Below are 18692 nucleotides of genomic sequence, written 5' to 3' on the forward strand. Positions count from 1 at the left end.
AATTTAAATGCGAGAGCGTTAAGAGAAACCGATATCGGCAGCGTTGACCTCACAAATGGAGAGAATAAAGATTAGGATCTCAGCAGAAACCCAACCCAAGCACAATTCTGCGTAGCAGTCAGGCATTCTATCACAGAGCCACACCAGGGCTACAAACTGGCTTGGAAAAAACCCTGCGCAGGCGTAATGTTGGTGCAACGTCAATTGTGGTTGTGGTGCTGGCTATCTTATTGCATAACAAAGCAATAAACACTACATGATACTCCTACGATAAAGGCGCCATGTCAGGTTAGCGTCTGTCGTTCCAGTGTTGGCTCCGCTTTTATTGCAGTCTAATAAACATTGCATTTGTAGTCCTATCATTCAGCAAATTCTATTTAAGCGTTGCTCGACCCCGGAGGAATACGCTAACGAAAGGTACGCATGATATTCACATCATCGCACCGTAAAGTGCACTTCGTTTCGATAACACTGACTTATGTGCTCTCACGTGCGCGCTGACGTTATGTCAGACCATAAGTTACCCTTTAAACGCCAGTGTTGTCTACGTGCCTCTTAAGCCCATCATATGCACACAACTACTGCACTTACAAAAACACGTCGATCCCCCTCTAAAGCTTGGCTCAAAGTAAAAAAAAATGCCGGCAGATCTCACGCACTGTGGGGATCGATGTTATGCGAAACAGCCAGCAAAGAGCTGCTTACATCGCCTTGTTTGTCCTTGAGGCAAATGAAGTCAGGGGCGTAGCCAGGGGTGGTTGGGGGCTCAACCCCCCCCTCCGAAAATTTTTAAATTTTGCATATGTATATATGCACGCACACATACAAACGCACGCGCGAATATACATAAAGTATGGTTGACCCCCCCCCCCCCCCCCATCCCGAAAAAAATTTCTGGCTACGCCCCTGAATGAAGTCCTTCATCTCATGACATCTAGTTCACTGTATATAACATGCTTGCCATGCATTCATGCATATAAATTTTTTAATATACTGAAACGTATATTCTGGTATATGCAATGCATGACCTGTCGTTTATGTTCGTCACGGACTCATGTCATGCCATACCAATTTTCGTGTATATCCAGATAACAAAACGGCCGGAAGCGCACCAAGACAGTGTCATGCAAATCATGCTGTACATGACATGCATGTTATGATTTGCGTGTTAGAGCATGTCATTTATGTTCGTCATACAGCCACGTCACGCAATACCAGTTTTGGTGTATATCAAGCTAGGGAAACGGCCGTTAGTGCACCGTGAGCGTGGCATGTAAAGCATGCGGTACATGAAATGCATGCCATGTTTGTCATGCCACCACCTGCCATTAGTGTTCATCATACGGTCGCGTCGCGCAATACAAATGTTGGTGTACATCAACCGAGCGAAACGGCCGTGAGCAGCCTATGAGAGTGGCACGGAAATCATGCCCTACACGACATGCATGTCATGGTTGTCATAATACCACCTGTCATTTATGTTTTTCGTACAACCACGTCATGCAATACCAATTTTGGTGCGCATCAAGCTAGCGAAATGGCCGCGAGCGCACCATGAGCATGGCATGTAAATCATATCCTACACGACATGCATGCCATGATTTTCGTGTTACCCCTTGTCATTTATATTCGTCATACAGTCACCTCGCCAAATACCAGTTTTGGGGTGTACCAAGCTAGCGAACCGGCAGCGAGCGCACCATGACTGTAGCACGTAAATCATGCTGCACATGAAATGCATATCATGATTATCGTGTTACCACCTATTATTTATATTCTTCATACAGTCACGTCACGCAATACGAAATTTGCTACATGTCTATATAACGAAACGGCCGCGGGCAGACCATGAGCGTGGCATGTAAATCATCCTGTACTCTCATGAAAGGCTTGTCATGATTGTCACGTTACCACCTGTCATTTGTGTTCATCATACAGGTGCGTCGCGCAATACCAGTGTTGGTGTATGTGAAGCTAGCGAAACAGCCGCGAGCAGCCCATGAGCGTGTCATGTAAATCATGCACTACACGACGTGCATGTCATGATTTTCATGTTACCACCTGTCATTTATGTCCGTCGTACAGTCATGTCATGCAATACCAGTTTTGGTGTATGTCAAGCTAGCGAAACGACCACGAGCAGCCCGTGAGCATGGCATGTAAATCATGCCCTACACGACATGTCATGATTGTCATGTAACTACCTGTCACTTACGTTCGTCATACAGTCATGTCATGCAATACCAATTTTCGTTTATATCCAGCTAGCGAAACGGCCGCGAGCGCACCATGAGCATGGTGTGTAAATCGTGCCCTACACGACATGCATGTCATGATTGACATGTTGCCACCTGCCACTTAAGTTTGTCATACAACCTTGTCATGTCATACCAATTCTGGTATATATCAAGTTAACGAAACGGCCGCAAGAGCACCATGACCGTGGCATGTAAATCATGCCGTTCATGACGTGCCTGTCATGAACTAACAGACAATAACGCCAAGGAAAGTACAAGGGGTGTTATATGTAGTATTTAGAATATAAATGTGAAGAAAGTAAAGTGGACGAAAAGATGACTTAATATTGTGTCTAACAAAGATAAACGAGCCCTTAAAAATCATCTCCTTTCCTTCATTCATAGCGAGGGTCTCGTCCTGGCAGACTTAATGCCTTCAGGTAGTATGCGAGGGATTATTGGTCAGCTGCCAGCTCGTAAAAAAAAGATCACGTGCTACGTGACGCCAACAGGCAAAAAAGAGAGTTCCACACTCGCCGCCATGGCTGCGATTGGCGCTGACTAACGCTCCTAGGTTTTAATCAACACATATACCCCACAAAGTGGACGGGAGGATGACCGCCGCCGTAGCTCAGTGGTAGAGCATCGGACGCGTTATTCGAAGGTCGCAGGTTCGGTCCCTGCCGGCGGCAAGTCATCTTTTCGTCCACTTTACTTTCTTCACATTTATATTCTAAATACTACAGATAACACCCCTTGTACTTTCCTTGGCGTTATTGTCTGTTAGTTCTCATTAATATTGTATCTAGTGGCTAAGAAATAAACTACAATAGCCGATCATAGTTGACACAATCAAGGCACGAGACAAGGCAAGATTTTATGATGGCGCAAATTTTGTTGAGGTGATCTGTGGTAAACGGTGACGGTTGGTACGACTTCTACGAGGCGAGCAGCAGCGATGGAGGAAAAATGCCTTCCAGCATCCTTTCGAATCAGCGCCTTTTGGCCACTATTTTATGGGAAGAGATAAACGATTTGATGCTCACAAACCGAGAGCGGTGGCTTTTGAAGGGCGACTGCAGTCTCGACGATATCGAATATCTCCTGCATCTTTGCAGCGATCACTGTCCACTGCAATGGGTCCGCGAACGGATTCTAGCTACTCACGTAGGTACGGAGCTCCAAATCGAGGGCAATTCCGAAATGGACGCGGGATTTATTCACTTCCATGACCGCCGTGCCGCTGGTGCTGCTGTCGGACGCAGCCATTTTGCTTGGCTCGACCGGTCGAGATCTCGCGAGAGAAGCGCCCGTAAGGTACGCAACGGCCGTAGCGGGCGCAACGTAAGCGCCGAGATCTAGCGTGCGCATCTCTTGCGCGCGCAAACGCACGCATCTCTCTTAGGTTCAGCGCATGCGCAGTCTTGCTCTCTCTCACCCGTTGCGTGCGATAAACTAAAACTCTCCAATAACGTGAAAATCCTGACGTGTACGTCCCGAACCCCTTTCTTTCAGTCACGTGTGGCACACACCCGTATACCGCGGGCCGCGGAATGCGGGAATGAGCCACTGGTGATTCGCAGTTAATATCTACTGTGAGACGACGTCAGGTACGACGGAACGATTGTTGTATATTCAGCAAAGCCGCGCGAACCAAAAACCGAACACCGGCGGGCCAACACGATGATGATGATCACGATGATTTGTATGCACAAGTGAAGATGATGACCGACACAGTCAACGCTCACACTACCTAGGAACAGTGTCAACAGACATTGGTAATTTAAACACTAGAGCACGCATGTGCAACGCAGCGAGCGCGGAGCGTCGGCGTCGCGAAGCGAGAGAGGGGGGGACTTTACCGATCGGCGCTCGCCCGTTGCCGGTCCACCTCGCACTTTGCCGATCGGATGAGGTGGCTACATACTACTACAGAGGAGGGAACGACCCCACACCCTAAGGGGCTTCGCCCCTAAAATCCGGCAGATCGCACGCACTGTGGGAATCAATGTAATGGGAAGAAGCCAGCAAACAGCCGCATACATCGCCTTATTTGTCTTTGAGGGAAATGAAGTCATTCCTTTCCTGACACCCAGTCCACTATATATCGCATCTTTCTATCGCGATCATGTGTGCATGTAAAATATGGTATATACCATGCTAATGAAATGTATATTCTGGTACATACAATACATGACCTGTCATTTATGTTCGTCACGCGCTCATGTCATGCCGTACCAATTTTTATATGTATTCAGTTAAAACTGCCGGAATTGCACCAAGACAGTGTCATGTAAATCATGCCATATATGACATATATGCCATGATTTGAATGTTAGGACCTGTCGTTTACGTTCACTATACAGTCACGTCGCGGAATACCAATTTTGGTCCATATCATGCCAGCGAAACGGCCACGAGCGCACCATGAGCGTGGCATGTAAGTTATGCCGTACGTGACACGCATGTTATGATTTTCATGTTACCAGCTATCATTTGTGTTCGTTGTATAGTCACGTCAAGCAATACCACATTTGGTGCATATCAAGCTAGCGAAATGGACGCGAGCGCACTATGACCGTCGCATGTAAGTCATGCCGTACACGACATGCATGTTATGATTTTCATGTTACCACCTGTCATTTATGTTCCTCGTAGAGTCACGTCACGCAATACCAATTTTGGTGTATCTCAAGCTAGCGAACCGGCCGCGAGCGCACCATGAGCGTGGCATGTAATACATGACATGCATGTCATGATTGTCATCTTACTACCTGTCATTTTGTTTGCCGTACAGTCACCTCACGCCATACCAGCTTTGGTGTAAATTAAGCTAGCGAACCGGCAGCGGGCGCACAATGAGCATAGGATGAAAATCATGCTGTACATGAAATGCATGTCATGAGTGTCATGTTGCTACCTGTCATGTTCGTCTTACAGTCACGTCGCGCAATACTACTTTTGGTGTATATCATCCAAGCGAAGCGGCAGGTACCACCAGTTGCAGTACAGCGCTTGTGTTTGCGTCTTTTACAGCGAAAGCTGTTATGAGATCATTTCAACAGCCGTTTTTGGTGGCGTAGTTGTCCGCCGCCGCCGCCGCCGCCGCTGCCGCCGCCGCCGGTGTCCGTAACCACTATCGCTCGAAATAAGAAAAAAAAACGAAATGAGAAAAAATTTCCAGGATGGAACGGGGTTCGAACCTGGGCCCTCTGCGTTTGGAGCCCAGTGTTGTACCTCAGAGCCATGCCGGTGCTTGGAACTGCCTCGCAAAACGACGCTATACAGGCTTCATGTCCAGAAGGAACCACATTAACATATGTAATTTAGTGTAGTAGAAGAGTGAAATAACAACCACGCACCACACAACACGAATTCTGTAACCAGGCGTCACACAATGCGAATTGCGCAACGAGTGGGCTGTTGGATGCCTCCAACCCACTACAAGATGCTCTGCAATAATTCTTCATCGTCATCAGGCACAACACCAACAAAGTGCGCATAATGCCTTACATGTTTTAGCGGGTACCACGGCTCTCCGTTGAATGACGAAAAATGCCATAGTGGCTGCTTCCCTACTTCACAGAAATTATGATTTATAGAGCAGTGGGTTCCTCGCAAGTGCACTTGCATTCGTTGCCAAGGAAGCCCATGAGCCCATCTTTCATTTCCTCGGGGTCTCAATAAAGTTCTTCCCCCTCTCTCTGTCTCTCTTTCTCACGTCAATATATGTTATATTGCATGGTGGGAGAGTTAAATAGCGACCGGGCGTCACACAATGCGAATTACGTAACTGGTGAGCCGTTTAAAGCTTCCAACCCATTATAAAGGGCTGAGCCACAATTCTTCATCGTCATCAGTCGTCATGTAAACAAAGTGCACATAATGCCTTACATATGTGTAGCTGGAACCTCGCTTCTGCGCACAATGACGAGTAATGGCGTTGTAGGTGCTTCCCAATTTCACAAATATTGTGATTTATGGCGTAGTGGGTACATTGCTAGTGTGCTTGTATTAGTAGCCCCAAGAGAGTTTACAACGGGCTCTAGAAATGCCCCTCTTCCAGCTTTCGCTGTGACTGTGCTGCGCTTTCCGCGCAGGTCTGGCATTTTTTTTTTTTGTGTACGTATTCGTTTTCCCTTTTGTGCACTGCCTATTCGAAAATTATGGCTCACCAACTAGCCCATCAGCATATTTTAAGCATTTCCACATCCACTTGCCGTTAGGGGGTCAACAATATGACAAGTTTTAATTCGAGTGTTCCCTTTAACAGTGGACCGGACTGCAGGATATAACAATATTTTGCGATAAAATTAACATCATCCTTGTGCTTCCGTCGGTGCCGTCCTTCGTCGCATGCGCGTAATGGCGATGACTAGACTTGAAGAGCGAGTGGTGCTTTGTGGCAAAAGGCGCTCTATTTGGACTGGCACCATCGTTTTCTTGTTCTTGGCATCTATTTAAGGCCTTGAAAAGTACTCCAGCTCTTGTTCTTCTGAGCTCGTTTTATGCCGTGCCGTTTCGGATCACTTCTTCAAGGAATAGATCGCCGCCCAATATCTTTATGTCATATATATTTTATTTCAAATATATCGTCTTGAAGCGCAAGAACGACATCATACTGTAGCGCTAAACTTGAAAAGAAACATTAAGAGGCGAAGAGAAGCAGTAAATTCGACCTCTTACTCTTTATATTCGAGTCTTGCCGTACAGCATCATGCCCTTCAGTAAGTGCCAACTCGCCCTAAAATATACTAATTGTGGAACGTAAACACAATAGCAAACCAACGAGGACACACATGGACAATAAATTCTAAGCGCACATATAGACGAGGACAATGAACACGTATGACACACAGGCGCTAACTTTCAACACTTTATTGAAGCCAGGGGAATAGAATATATAAGGACACACGTGACCTTACATGACGCCGGCGCAGCAGGCATAAAATACGACACAATCAATGACATCGCAGGTAACGCATTTCTTTGACAGATAGTGCAATTGACGGCTTAGCCACACATTTATCTCCTAGACTATCTATCTTTTCCGCCTCAGTTATCTCCCGCACGAGTTTACTTTTGTTTCTTGTTACGATTGTGCATTAATTAAACATTGGGAGGCACTTCTTTTCCACACTGTGATCTGCAGTACGGTCAGCACTGGTAACACCGGGATCATCGCAACCATCACACCTTCTGCAGAGAACATCCAAGAACCCTCCGCACTTCTCCCTAACATTCCGACAATGTTCCCTGAGGCGATCATTTGCACACCTCCCGCTTTGTCCTACATAGGTTTTGCCGCATGAAATAGGCAAGCTATACACGACAGATTCCGCACAATCGATGAACATCTCTTTATGTTTCTTCTTGCAACCTGGATTGTGAGAGTAGCTGGGGTTCGTCATTCTGCAAAGTTTTTGAAGTTTCTCAGGAGCAGAAAAAACTACTTTGACATTGGCCTTCTGTCCTATCTTTTTTAAACGATGTGACACGCCATGAATATACGGGATTTATTGGTCATGTCATACCAACACGCCCAAACCGCCACAATTGTGAACACACATGGAACAGATTAGATGACACCATGTTGATTGTTTTGATCGGGATTGTTGACGCAGCGCTGGTTTAATGAATGTGGCTCAGTTTGATTGAAACAGATGCAGCATTTGGCTCATTTTAATTAGAAACTGACTTCTTGAGTTCACGTTACAATCAGGAACTGCCCCATTTTAATTCCACCTGTTTTAGAAGTTGAAGATACTTAGGCGCGCTTTACGCTCCCGCGAAATTTAGCACAGTTTCAGTTGCTGCATCTGGCTCTTTTTGAAAAAAAAAAGAAATGCCACATGTGTACTCCTATGATACAGGCGTCGTGTCGGGTTAACGTCAATTGCGGCTCCAGTGTCCGCTCCCTTTTGTAACAGTCTAATAAACATTGTATATGCATTCATATGACTCAGCAAGCAATATTCAAGCGTTGTTCGACCACGGAGGAATACCCTAACGAATGATTTATTTATTTATTTATTTATTTATTTATTTATTTATTTATTTATTTATTTATAATAATATTAATATATAATGTGTACTTCTATGACTAGGCAAGCTATATTCAAGCGTTGCGCGACCACGGAGGAATGCGCTAACAAATGATTTATTTATTTATTTATTTATTTATTTATTTATTTATTTATTTATTTATTTATTTATTTATTTATTTATATCAACGCGATAGCGTTAAAGAGCTCGTATCGCAGAAATTCCGCCGTCGGCATCGGTGTCGGCGCCGTTGGTTGTGAGCGAAAAATCATCATCTTGTCCGTGACCGAAAAATCGAAAAAGCTGCAAATAAAATAAATAATAAAAATGTTAAGTCCGAGTGAGAATCGAACCCAGGCCGTCTGCGTGGCAAGCAGGTATTCTACCACACAGCCACGCCTCTTTTTTTTTTATCGTGGTATTTAATAGAATGCGTATGAAAATAGTACACAGTATCACAACAGTCTATAACACAGAGTTACACTACTACAGTCACTTAGCGACAATGAAAGTACAAGCACTGCCACAAAAAAATGCCAGACCTGCGCGGAAAGCGCAGCACAGTCACAGCGAAAGCTGGAAGAGGGGCATTTCTAGAGCCCGTTGTAAACTCTCTTGGGGCTACTAATACAAGCACACTAGCAATGTACCCACTACGCCATAAATCACAATATTTGTGAAATTGGGAAGCACCTACAACGCCATTACTCGTCATTGTGCGAAGAAGCGAGGTTCCAGCTACACATATGTAAGGCATTATGTGCACTTTGTTTACATGACGACTGATGACGATGAAGAATTGTGGCTCAGCCCTTTATAATGGGTTGGAAGCTTTAAACGGCTCACCAGTTACGTAATTCGCATTGTGTGACGCCCGGTCGCTATTTAACTCTCCCACCATGCAATATAACATATATTGACGTGAGAAAGAGAGACAGAGAGAGGGGGGAAGAACTTTATTGAGACCCTGAGGAAATGAAAGATGGGCTCATGGGCTTCCTTGGCAACGAATGCAAGTGCACTTGCGAGGAACCCACTGCTCTATAAATCATAATTTCTGTGAAGTAGGGAAGCAGCCACTATGGCATTTTTCGTCATTCAACGGAGAGCCGTGGTACCCGCTAAAACATGTAAGGCATTATGCGCACTTTGTTGGTGTTGTGCCTGATGACGATGAAGAATTATTGCAGAGCATCTTGTAGTGGGTTGGAGGCATCCAACAGCCCACTCGTTGCGCAATTCGCATTGTGTGACGCCTGGTTACAGAATTCGTGTTGTGTGGTGCGTGGTTGTTATTTCACTCTTCTACTACACTAAATTACATATGTTAATGTGGTTCCTTCTGGACATGAAGCCTGTATAGCGTCGTTTTGCAAGGCAGTTCCAAGCACCGGCATGGCTCTGAGGTACAACACTGGGCTCCAAACGCAGAGGGCCCAGGTTCGAACCCCGTTCCATCCTGGAAATTTTTTCTCATTTCGTTTTTTTTTCTTATTTCGAGCGATAGTGGTTACGGACACCGGCGGCGGCGGCAGCGGCGGCGGCGGCGGCGGCGGACAACTACGCCACCAAAAACGGCCGTTGAAATGATCTCATAACAGCTTTCGCTGTAAAACTGGAAGACTAACTTATAGTCCTTCATTCCAGGGAGAGTTCTTCATCAGGTGCTGCACAGAAATGGTGGCGGGGCTAAGCACCTCGCCAAGATTGTGTACCATTCCAGTCTGAAATCAAGTTCGTCGTAAACTTCTTTTAAATTATTAACCATTCGGGTGAAATGTATACGTGATGAGGTGATCGGCTCTGCGTTACGGTCCTGCATTCGCGTCTTCCACAAACTGTGCATACCAATAACAAAGAAACTCCAGGCAGAGGCGTAGCTGTTCTTTGTTAACAGCCACGCCTCTGCTTGGAGCTGCACTGAAAGTAACTTTCATACGGTACGAAGAACTTTATTTAAAGATCCGGAGAAGTGCCACCCCTTAGAGTGACACCGCGGGCCGCTCCCACGTGGGGTCTATTCCCAAGTGACTTCAGCTCGCAATGCCCTGGCTGCGGGGGAACGTGCGATTTAGAGCACATGCTTTGGCGGTGCCCCTCGTTACGTGGGGATAAGGACCTCACAGAGCAGAAATGGAGCTCGGCCCTCAAGAGCTCGGAATATCAGCAACAACTTTGGGCTGTCCAGAAAGTAACTTTCATGCTTCCCAAAAATACGCGTCCTGTATGCAGGTGTTACAGTACGAGATGTAATATCGCAGTAATATTGCGTGGTACAAGCGTACATTGCCATCGGGCGTCACACCATGCCACTATCATAACGACTTGGTGGTTTAAAGACAGCCACCCATTACAAAAGGCACACACATTACTGCGCGTATTCCCTCAAAGGGGTCATGAACCACTTTTCCAAGTAATGATCTAATGACCTCAGTATCGGAGTTTACTGCCTCCCGAATCGATTACCGCAAAAATTTCTCGAATCCGTCAAGAATCAGCGGAGTTACGGGGGTTTGGGGCACGCTCCCAGCGCTTTCTCTCTTTTCTCGTGCCGACGAGCGCACTGGAAGCCAGACAGGGAGGGATGGCACGGGGGAAAAAAGTTATGTCAGCGCGCGTCATGAAACGCGATCGCTCTCCCGCTGTGATTCGCTTGCGCGAGTGCGGCTACCGTGTACTGAGGAGTGCGGCGCCGGCAAGAAGCGGCGCCCCGCGGCAAGAAGCGCATCTGATCCGAACGCCGCTCTCGATTTACGTCGGCTATCGGCCAATAAGCATGCTATGTCTCTTGCGACGTAAACTGGCAGATCCGCGACTCAACGTGCAGACGCCCCGCCCACCGACGAGAGTGAGAACCGGCCTCTGTTTGAAAAGAGGGTGCCTGAGGAAACGGCAACTTCGCGCTCCGCTTGTGGCCTTTACGCGGCGCGCACGACTGTAATATTTGGCAGAGCAGTTCATAGCCGCGTCAGCTTTCCGCAGGACGTGTTTTTTCAACAAGCCCAAGGCGTGCTTCATGACCCCTTTAAGACCACGTAGTGGGTGCATCGCAACTTCGAAAAAGTTTCTCGCGCATAATTGCTCCTGGTGTAAAGCATGCTACCCATTACATAAGGCACACACCTTAGTGCGCGCATTCTCTTAAACACTCGTAGTGTTCGAAGTGCGCACTAGGGGCAGGGTATCGCTATCGCGTTCAACTCTAAAAGGCGTAGCTTAAGTGTACCCCAATTTTATTATTATTACATCATTTTTATGTACTCCTATGACTAAGCACGCTATATTCAAGCGTTGCTTGACCACGGAAGAATACACGAACGAATGATATTCACATCATCGCACCGTAGCGTGCACTTCGTTTCGATAAAACGGACGTCTGTGCTCTATAGTGAGTGCTGACATTGCGTAAGACCATTAGCTGCCCTTTAAATGCCAGTGTAGTCGACGTGCCTGGTAAGGCCACGATTTGCACACTAGCTGCTCCATTTACAAAAACACGTCGACGCACCTCGTACCGCTTGCGTCAAAAAAAAAAAGAAGTTCTAAGCATAGACAGGTACTCGCTAACTGCTTCGCATTAAACCGAGTCCCACAATGCATGGGATCTGCCGAATTTTTCTTTTATAGATTCTTATAAAACTATGTGACGTACAAGTAGGCTCACTACTACTTGCGCAAAATTTTCTAAGACGACGGACGAAACAGACACGGACGGGCGCCCGTCCGTCGTCTTAGAAAATTTTGCGCAAGAAGTAGTGATCATGGAGTACCAACTAGCTCGAACCCACACCTTCTTAAAGTACAAGTAGGCGCAGGTAAGAAAAATGCTATAGCAGATCCGCGACTTTTCTTTGTCTATGCTGTTTTTTGTCCCCTTCAAATATTGAATATTATTGAGCTTCCTTCCTATTTCGGGCAAAAGAAGATTGTTCACGGTGAGCGAAATGAACGATGGACAATAATCAAGAACCAATGATAGGCGTTGTACGTCAAGCAGGGCAGTAACTAAATTAAAGTAATTAATTTACTTTTTGCTGTAATGAGTAACATAATGAATTACTTCACGCGAGTAAATTCAAGAAGGTCACTCATTACTTTCTTAGTTACTTCTGATTAAAATATATCATCTACGCTTCTCTTATGGTATAAAAATGACCAGGACAGGAAAGAAAACTGACAAAGACAAGTTAATCTCAGCTGTCAGTGATAATCCCGCTGCGTCTGTCTAACTTGTGCCTTGCTTCGTCTTCGTCGTTACCTGCGCTGTTCCCTTCATTACGTTGTACCGACAAGCCCAAGAGGAAACACTGCTCAGAGACAATCCCGCCTGTTTTCATGCTGATTTTTGTTTCTTGTAGTATTACATCACGCCACAGGCGATTGTAGTGTGATCATGTGTGCGATTTGTGTTTTTTTATGTATCCTCGTTATAATAGTTAGTTTAAAGACAGCGCTAGCACTCATCTGTCTTTTCTGTCTCTTCTGTACTGTGCATATGTTGCTATGGAATACAAACTAGCCCGGTCATAGTTTCAGAATCTGAGGGAAGCGGGGGAACGAGGCAGGCACACAGCAAATCTGCGTATAGCATCCTAACGTCAACCAGTGAACAACATTGCTTTGAATATCTTTTGTTAAAACAATTCAGAGTAATTTAGTTACTTTTCAGAAATAATACTAATTTCATAACCTTCGGTAAACTGCATTTTGCAATGTAATTGAATCTTGACATTTCTGTTAAGCCACAAAAGCGTTAACATCAACAGTGGAAGTGGCGACTGAGCGCACGCATCCCACGATGAGTTCCATTTCAGAGTGCACCGGATGCGAGGCAGGCTTCGGCATGAACGGCTCCCAGACGGTCTGCCGTGCGCCGTGTGGCATCATCTCTTCGTACGGGTGCGTATAGACACGAGTGCTGGGACAATGCAATCAGCTCTCGCCTATCTCGGCAGTCGTCGCGCTCACTTTCGGGCAACATGCCAGAGGCGAAGCAGCCCTGTTTTCTACAGATAGTTGATGCCTCCCTCGAAATTTCATGGGGCGCCATTTAGATGCGGGCAGCTTTCGTGCGCGCACGCACTGTTCTCGGTGAGTGCGATGCTTGATGTTACCGTAGCGGACGTGTTTACATCCCTGTCTCCGGGAACATAAAGTTGTTTATGATCACCTACGCGGTCATGAGTTTTACACTAAGATCGTGAGATCATGAGTTCTACACTACACATCGTAAGATGTTGAAAAAGAAGCGCTGCTCCTTCTGGGCACTCTCATCATCCGTGGTATTTCTATATTTATTATTTGAACATAATGTTAACCTTCATTTGAGGGACAGGGAGGGAATACATCAAATAACTATTGACATGGAAGGAACCTTCTAGTGACATCAGGCTTTAACAAAACATCATTAAAAATATCAAATAATCAGCATGTGACATGAAAAGAACTCAAGAGACTAACGAACGGATTTTAAGGGACACAACTACCAAGAAAGGTTTCAAACGCCTCTACATAAGTGCGCTCAGAGATATGTGCAGGTAGTCTGTTCCATCTTTAGACAACGTCTGAAAAACAAACAAAACTAATACCGAAAGAGGCTTGTGCGGGCGTCAAAATGTCTGATGGTTCAATGGTTGTATAGACAGGTAATATGTTACATTGTGACGCGAACAATATATTAGAAAAGTAACTTCTATGGATGAGCTGTGGAAGTAGATGCACGAACATGGCGTCTCTGCTTCGGCATTTTGCAGGAGTGACGTTTTCAATTGACGCCTCAAGAAGGCTGACAGCGCGCAGCACCGGGATAAACGGGGCACATCGCGGCATCGAAAATAAGCAGCAATTGTTGTTTTACTATGTGGCCGGTGTGCTTGTCTACACAGAATTAATATATACAATTAATGCATCACGTAAACGCCTAAAAGCTCGAGAGAAGCAAACTGTGCGCAGATATCCGTACCCGCCCGTGTCTTACGAGCCGACCGGTCACTACCAGCACACGTGGGTTGTCCGAGTGACGCCGGGCCGCGTGGTGCGGCTGCAGTACAACGACTTCGACGTGGCCTCGAGTCCCGGTGCTCGCACGTGCAACGCAGACTGGGGCCGCGTGTCCGTCTACAGTGGCGACAACGTGAGCGACGCCAGCAGCCTGGTGGGCAGCTACTGCAACCTGAACCGCCAGGGCGTCGTCTTCTCCGAGACCAACGTCATGAGTATCGTCTTCCACGACCGCTTTCGCAAAATCGGAAACTCGAGAGGATTTCACGCCACCTACCGGGAGTTTCCACCATTGCCCAAAGAAGGTTTGTGCGTCGGTTGTTACGGAAAGGCAATGAAATCGACCGAGAACGTTAACGTCTCTCACAATGCACTTCAGAATGGCTGTCAGCTGGGCTTGTTGGTTCATGAGCTTAAGGGTCGAACCGCGCAAACAAGACGGGAACTAAAAGAAGAGACGACAACACAGAGTGCGCTCTGTGTGTTGTCGTCTCTTCTTTTAGTCCCCGTCTTGTTTGCGTGATTCAACCCTTAAGATCTCACAATGCGGCTCGTTACGTCTTGCACGAAGTCTGGTCCCCGATTGTTGTTTAAGTTGGCGCATTACCAAGTGTGAAGCAGGCCTTCATGTGTTACAGACAGTAGAGAACCTGCCAGCAAGACGCCTGAAACGGAGCATAGGTATGAGGACGTTGGTCTCGAGTGTGGTTTGGAGCTCGTTATCTGATTGCAGGCCACCCGTCTCGACTGACCAACGTAGCGCAAGGCAAACCCGCGCTACAGAACACCACCTATGAGCACTACGAGGCGCAGCTAGCGGTCGACGAGGATCCATCATCCTGCGTCTCCACAGAGTTCATCAAGGACCCCTGGTGGCAAGTGAACCTGCAGAAAGAGCACTTGGTGTACGCCGTCGAAATACACAACGTGGCGGACACTCCGGTAAGCCACCCAAACTCAACCAAGCATGCTCAGGAATGTCGCGCTTCAGTAATGTCCATGCGCGTACATATAGTATATACGGGGTGCTTTTTTTATGACAATACAGAATTTTTATAAAAAATGAATGACAGTCATGCCGTTGTCGTCTTCGCAAACGAACACTACGCCTAGGCGGAAAAACTTTGCCGCACCTAAAGTTATCTTCAAATAAGTAGTTAACAAAAACTAGTTATTATATTTTTAATTGTTAACTTTAGGGCCGATGTTTATATGGAAAAGTTGTAGAGTGTGACAATTTATGACATGCCCATTTTTTTTAAACACGAAAGTGTTTTATGCCGGGGTCCACCAAGACTTCAGTGACGTATTTCCGTCACGGAAATGACGTCGAAAACATTTACACGATCAGATGGCAAAGAAAAAAGGTTCCTTCAACGGGCATCGAACCCACGACCATTCGGTCAGCAACAACAGATGCTGGGCACGCTATCCACTGCGCCACGGTCACGGACTCTAGAGGCTTTACAAACGCGCCTATTATACCTACCTTTCTCCCGGTCGGCGGGTTGGTGTTGCCCTCTGGGAGCGGTAAAGTAATTCGTCAATACTGTGGCCTCCGCGATTAGCACCTGCAACGCGTTACGCGTCCCTCCCATTCGGCCTTTTTGAATAGAAGTTCAATTTCCTCAATGCCTTAACACACCGCGGGGTGGCGACCTTAGCCAAGCGTCGTAAAAGCGTCGGCCTCGCTCATAGCTCTGCGACGCGCGCCTGCCTCACCTGGCTGTAAACACCGCGTTTCTCGCTCACGCGCTCACCCCTAGAAAAATCATGGCCGGGCCACTGGGGTGGCACGACGTGCTTTGCGTTTGCCTCTAGTCCGGCCGTGGTGTTCAATCACATTTTAACATGCCGCGGAAGGGCGACCAAGTTCTGCGTCCAATATGCGACGCTCTTCTGGCTATCACACCTAGTTCCCTGATTACGCTTTCATCGTTAACTACTACACTTGTTTAATCATTTAGCGGGGACTTTAGTCGTCGGGATGGAGATGTACCACCAACCATCAAAGTGGGCACGTCCACGTTAAACGGTCCTATAGCTGCCGGATATCAATATACATTGTGCAAACTCTCTTATATCAATGTAGAGTAAGCATTCAGTTACTTCTCTAAGGGCACGCTTTGCTTTCGTGTTATTCAGATTCCTATGACAGAGGGATCAACCATGTTTTTTAACACGAAATTGTTTTATGCCGGGGTCCACCAAGACTTCAGTGACGTATTTCCGTCACGGAAATGGCGTAGAAAAAATATACACGATCAGATAGCAAAGAAAAAAAGTTCCGTCAACGGGCATCGAACCCCCGACCGCACGGTCTGCAACAACAGATGCCGGGCACGCTATACACTGCGCCACGGTCACAGACTCTACAGGCTTTACAAACGCGTCTTTTATATCTACCACTCTCCCGGTCGGAGGGGTGGTGTTGCCCTCTGGGAGCAGTAAAATAAATTCGTCATTTCTGTGGCCTCCACGATTAGCACCTGCCACACGTTACACGTCCCTCCCATTCGGCGAGTTTTCAATTCAAGTTCAATTTTGTCAGTGCCTTAACACACCACGAGGTGGCGGCCTTAGCCAAGCGTCACGTCAAGGGTGTGATGGTCCCGGGGCTTACATTTGGGAACTCAGTAGTGTGCATGAAGTCAGAGGTACAATCCGGAATGGATGTAAATCAAAGGACGGTGGGCCGCCTCGCGTTGGGCGCTCACGGGAAGACGACAAATGAGGCTGTAAAGGGTGATATGGGATGGACAGGCTTTGAAGTGAGGGAAGCTCAGAGCAAAAATGAGATTCGAAGAGAGGCTGAGGAAAATGAAGAACAGTAGATGGGCAGAGAAGGTTTTCAGGTATTTGTATAGAAAAAACGTTGACACGCAGTGGAGAAAAAGAACTAGGAGGCTCACCAGTAAATATACGGCTAGCAGTGCGGGCGATATGGCAACAAGGAGCATTAAGCGGAAGGTCAGAGAGGCGGAGAGGACTTATTGGATGGCAGCGATGGAAAAGAAGCCGGCTCTGAGTAACTACCGAAAGGGAAAAAACGAAATAAGGAGGGAAAGGTTTTATGATAATTCAAGGGGAAGCGCTTTACTGTTTGAAGCAAGGTCGGGCTGCCTTAGAACGCGTAGTTATAAAGCGAGATTCAGTAACGAAGAAGAACAATGTACATGCTGTGGGGGAACTAAGGAAACGATGGAACATGTACTGATTGAATGTGGCGATATTCACCCAGGTATACGTGTGGGCACGAGTCTACATGAAGCCTTGGGTTTTAGGGACAACAATGGAAAGCTGCACACGTCCGCGATAGAAATAAGTAAGAGACGGTTAGAGTATTGGTGGCAGAAAAGTAGAGATAAAGAACAAAAATAAGTAATGGGGGAAAAATAAGGTCATTCTGCCTTAAGAAGCAGAGAGATGGACCGTGAATTTATATTGTTTTGGTATAATAACATAGATTTAATCAATGTAGATAAGGTATTAGGCCAACATGAAACAAGGAAGTTTTTTTTTTTTTTTTCTTCGAGCCTGGTGGCAGACATGTCACCGCCCCGTTTTAAAGGGGACGCTCATAGCATCCATCCAGCATCCGTAAAAGCGTCGGCCTCGCTCATAGCTCTGCGACGCGCGCCTGCCTCACCTGGCTGTTACACCGCGTTCCCCGCTCACGCGCTCGCCCCTAGAAAAATCGCGGCCGGGCTACCGTGGTGGCAACGCGCGCTTTGCGTTTCTCTCTTGTCCGGCCGTGGTGTTCAACCCATTTTAACATGCCGCGGGATCGCGACCAAGTTCTGCGTCCAATATGCGACGCTATTCTGGCTATCACACCTAGTTCTCTGATTACGCTTTCACCGCTAACTACTACAGCTACCACAAGGGTTTGTTTAATCATTTAGCAGGGACGTTAGTCGTCGGGATGAAGATGTACCACCAATCATCAAAGTGGGCACATCCACGTTAAACGGTGCTATAGCTGCCAAACATCAATATACATTGTGCAAACTCTCTTATATCAATGTACAGTAAACATTCAGCTACTTCTGTAAGGGCACGCTTTACTTTCGTGTTATTCCGATTCCTATGACGGAGGTATCAGCCATGTTTTTTTTCAAAAGCCGGAGTAGCCGGAGCACTTGCACGATCTCGTTCCGTTGACGTTCGTTGCGCATGCTACCGACCTCGGTCAGATTGTTATCGAACCAAAGTCGGTCGCACACGTGCCCGAAGCTCCGGTCGAGGAATTCGCGCTGGAACCGGGCGTCGGCACCGTCGAAGTCCGGGTGTTGAAGTTGTCTAGCGAGGCGTCCTGCACGGGTGTTGGACTCGCGTCGTCCGTCCGCAGCCGACGCGTTGGCTCGACGCTGACGCTTGGCTTCGACGTCGGCATTGCGTACGGCGAGG

At 46.9% G+C, this 18692-nt stretch overlaps 1 protein-coding gene across 1 annotated transcript in view; it reads left to right on the forward strand.

The window, feature by feature from the left end:
• LOC119393144 (uncharacterized) overlaps positions 1–18692 on the forward strand; it is a 445271-nt gene that overhangs the window by 85357 nt on the left and 341222 nt on the right. The window contains exons 9-11 of the mRNA XM_049415849.1: positions 13097–13181; positions 14235–14587; positions 15016–15224. Coding sequence (XP_049271806.1) covers positions 13097–13181; positions 14235–14587; positions 15016–15224 — 647 coding nt within the window. The remainder of the gene's footprint in view (positions 1–13096; positions 13182–14234; positions 14588–15015; positions 15225–18692) is intronic.

Source organism: Rhipicephalus sanguineus, chromosome 5 (assembly GCF_013339695.2).
Source record: "Rhipicephalus sanguineus isolate Rsan-2018 chromosome 5, BIME_Rsan_1.4, whole genome shotgun sequence".
Classification (NCBI taxonomy): Eukaryota; Metazoa; Arthropoda; class Arachnida; order Ixodida; family Ixodidae; genus Rhipicephalus; species Rhipicephalus sanguineus.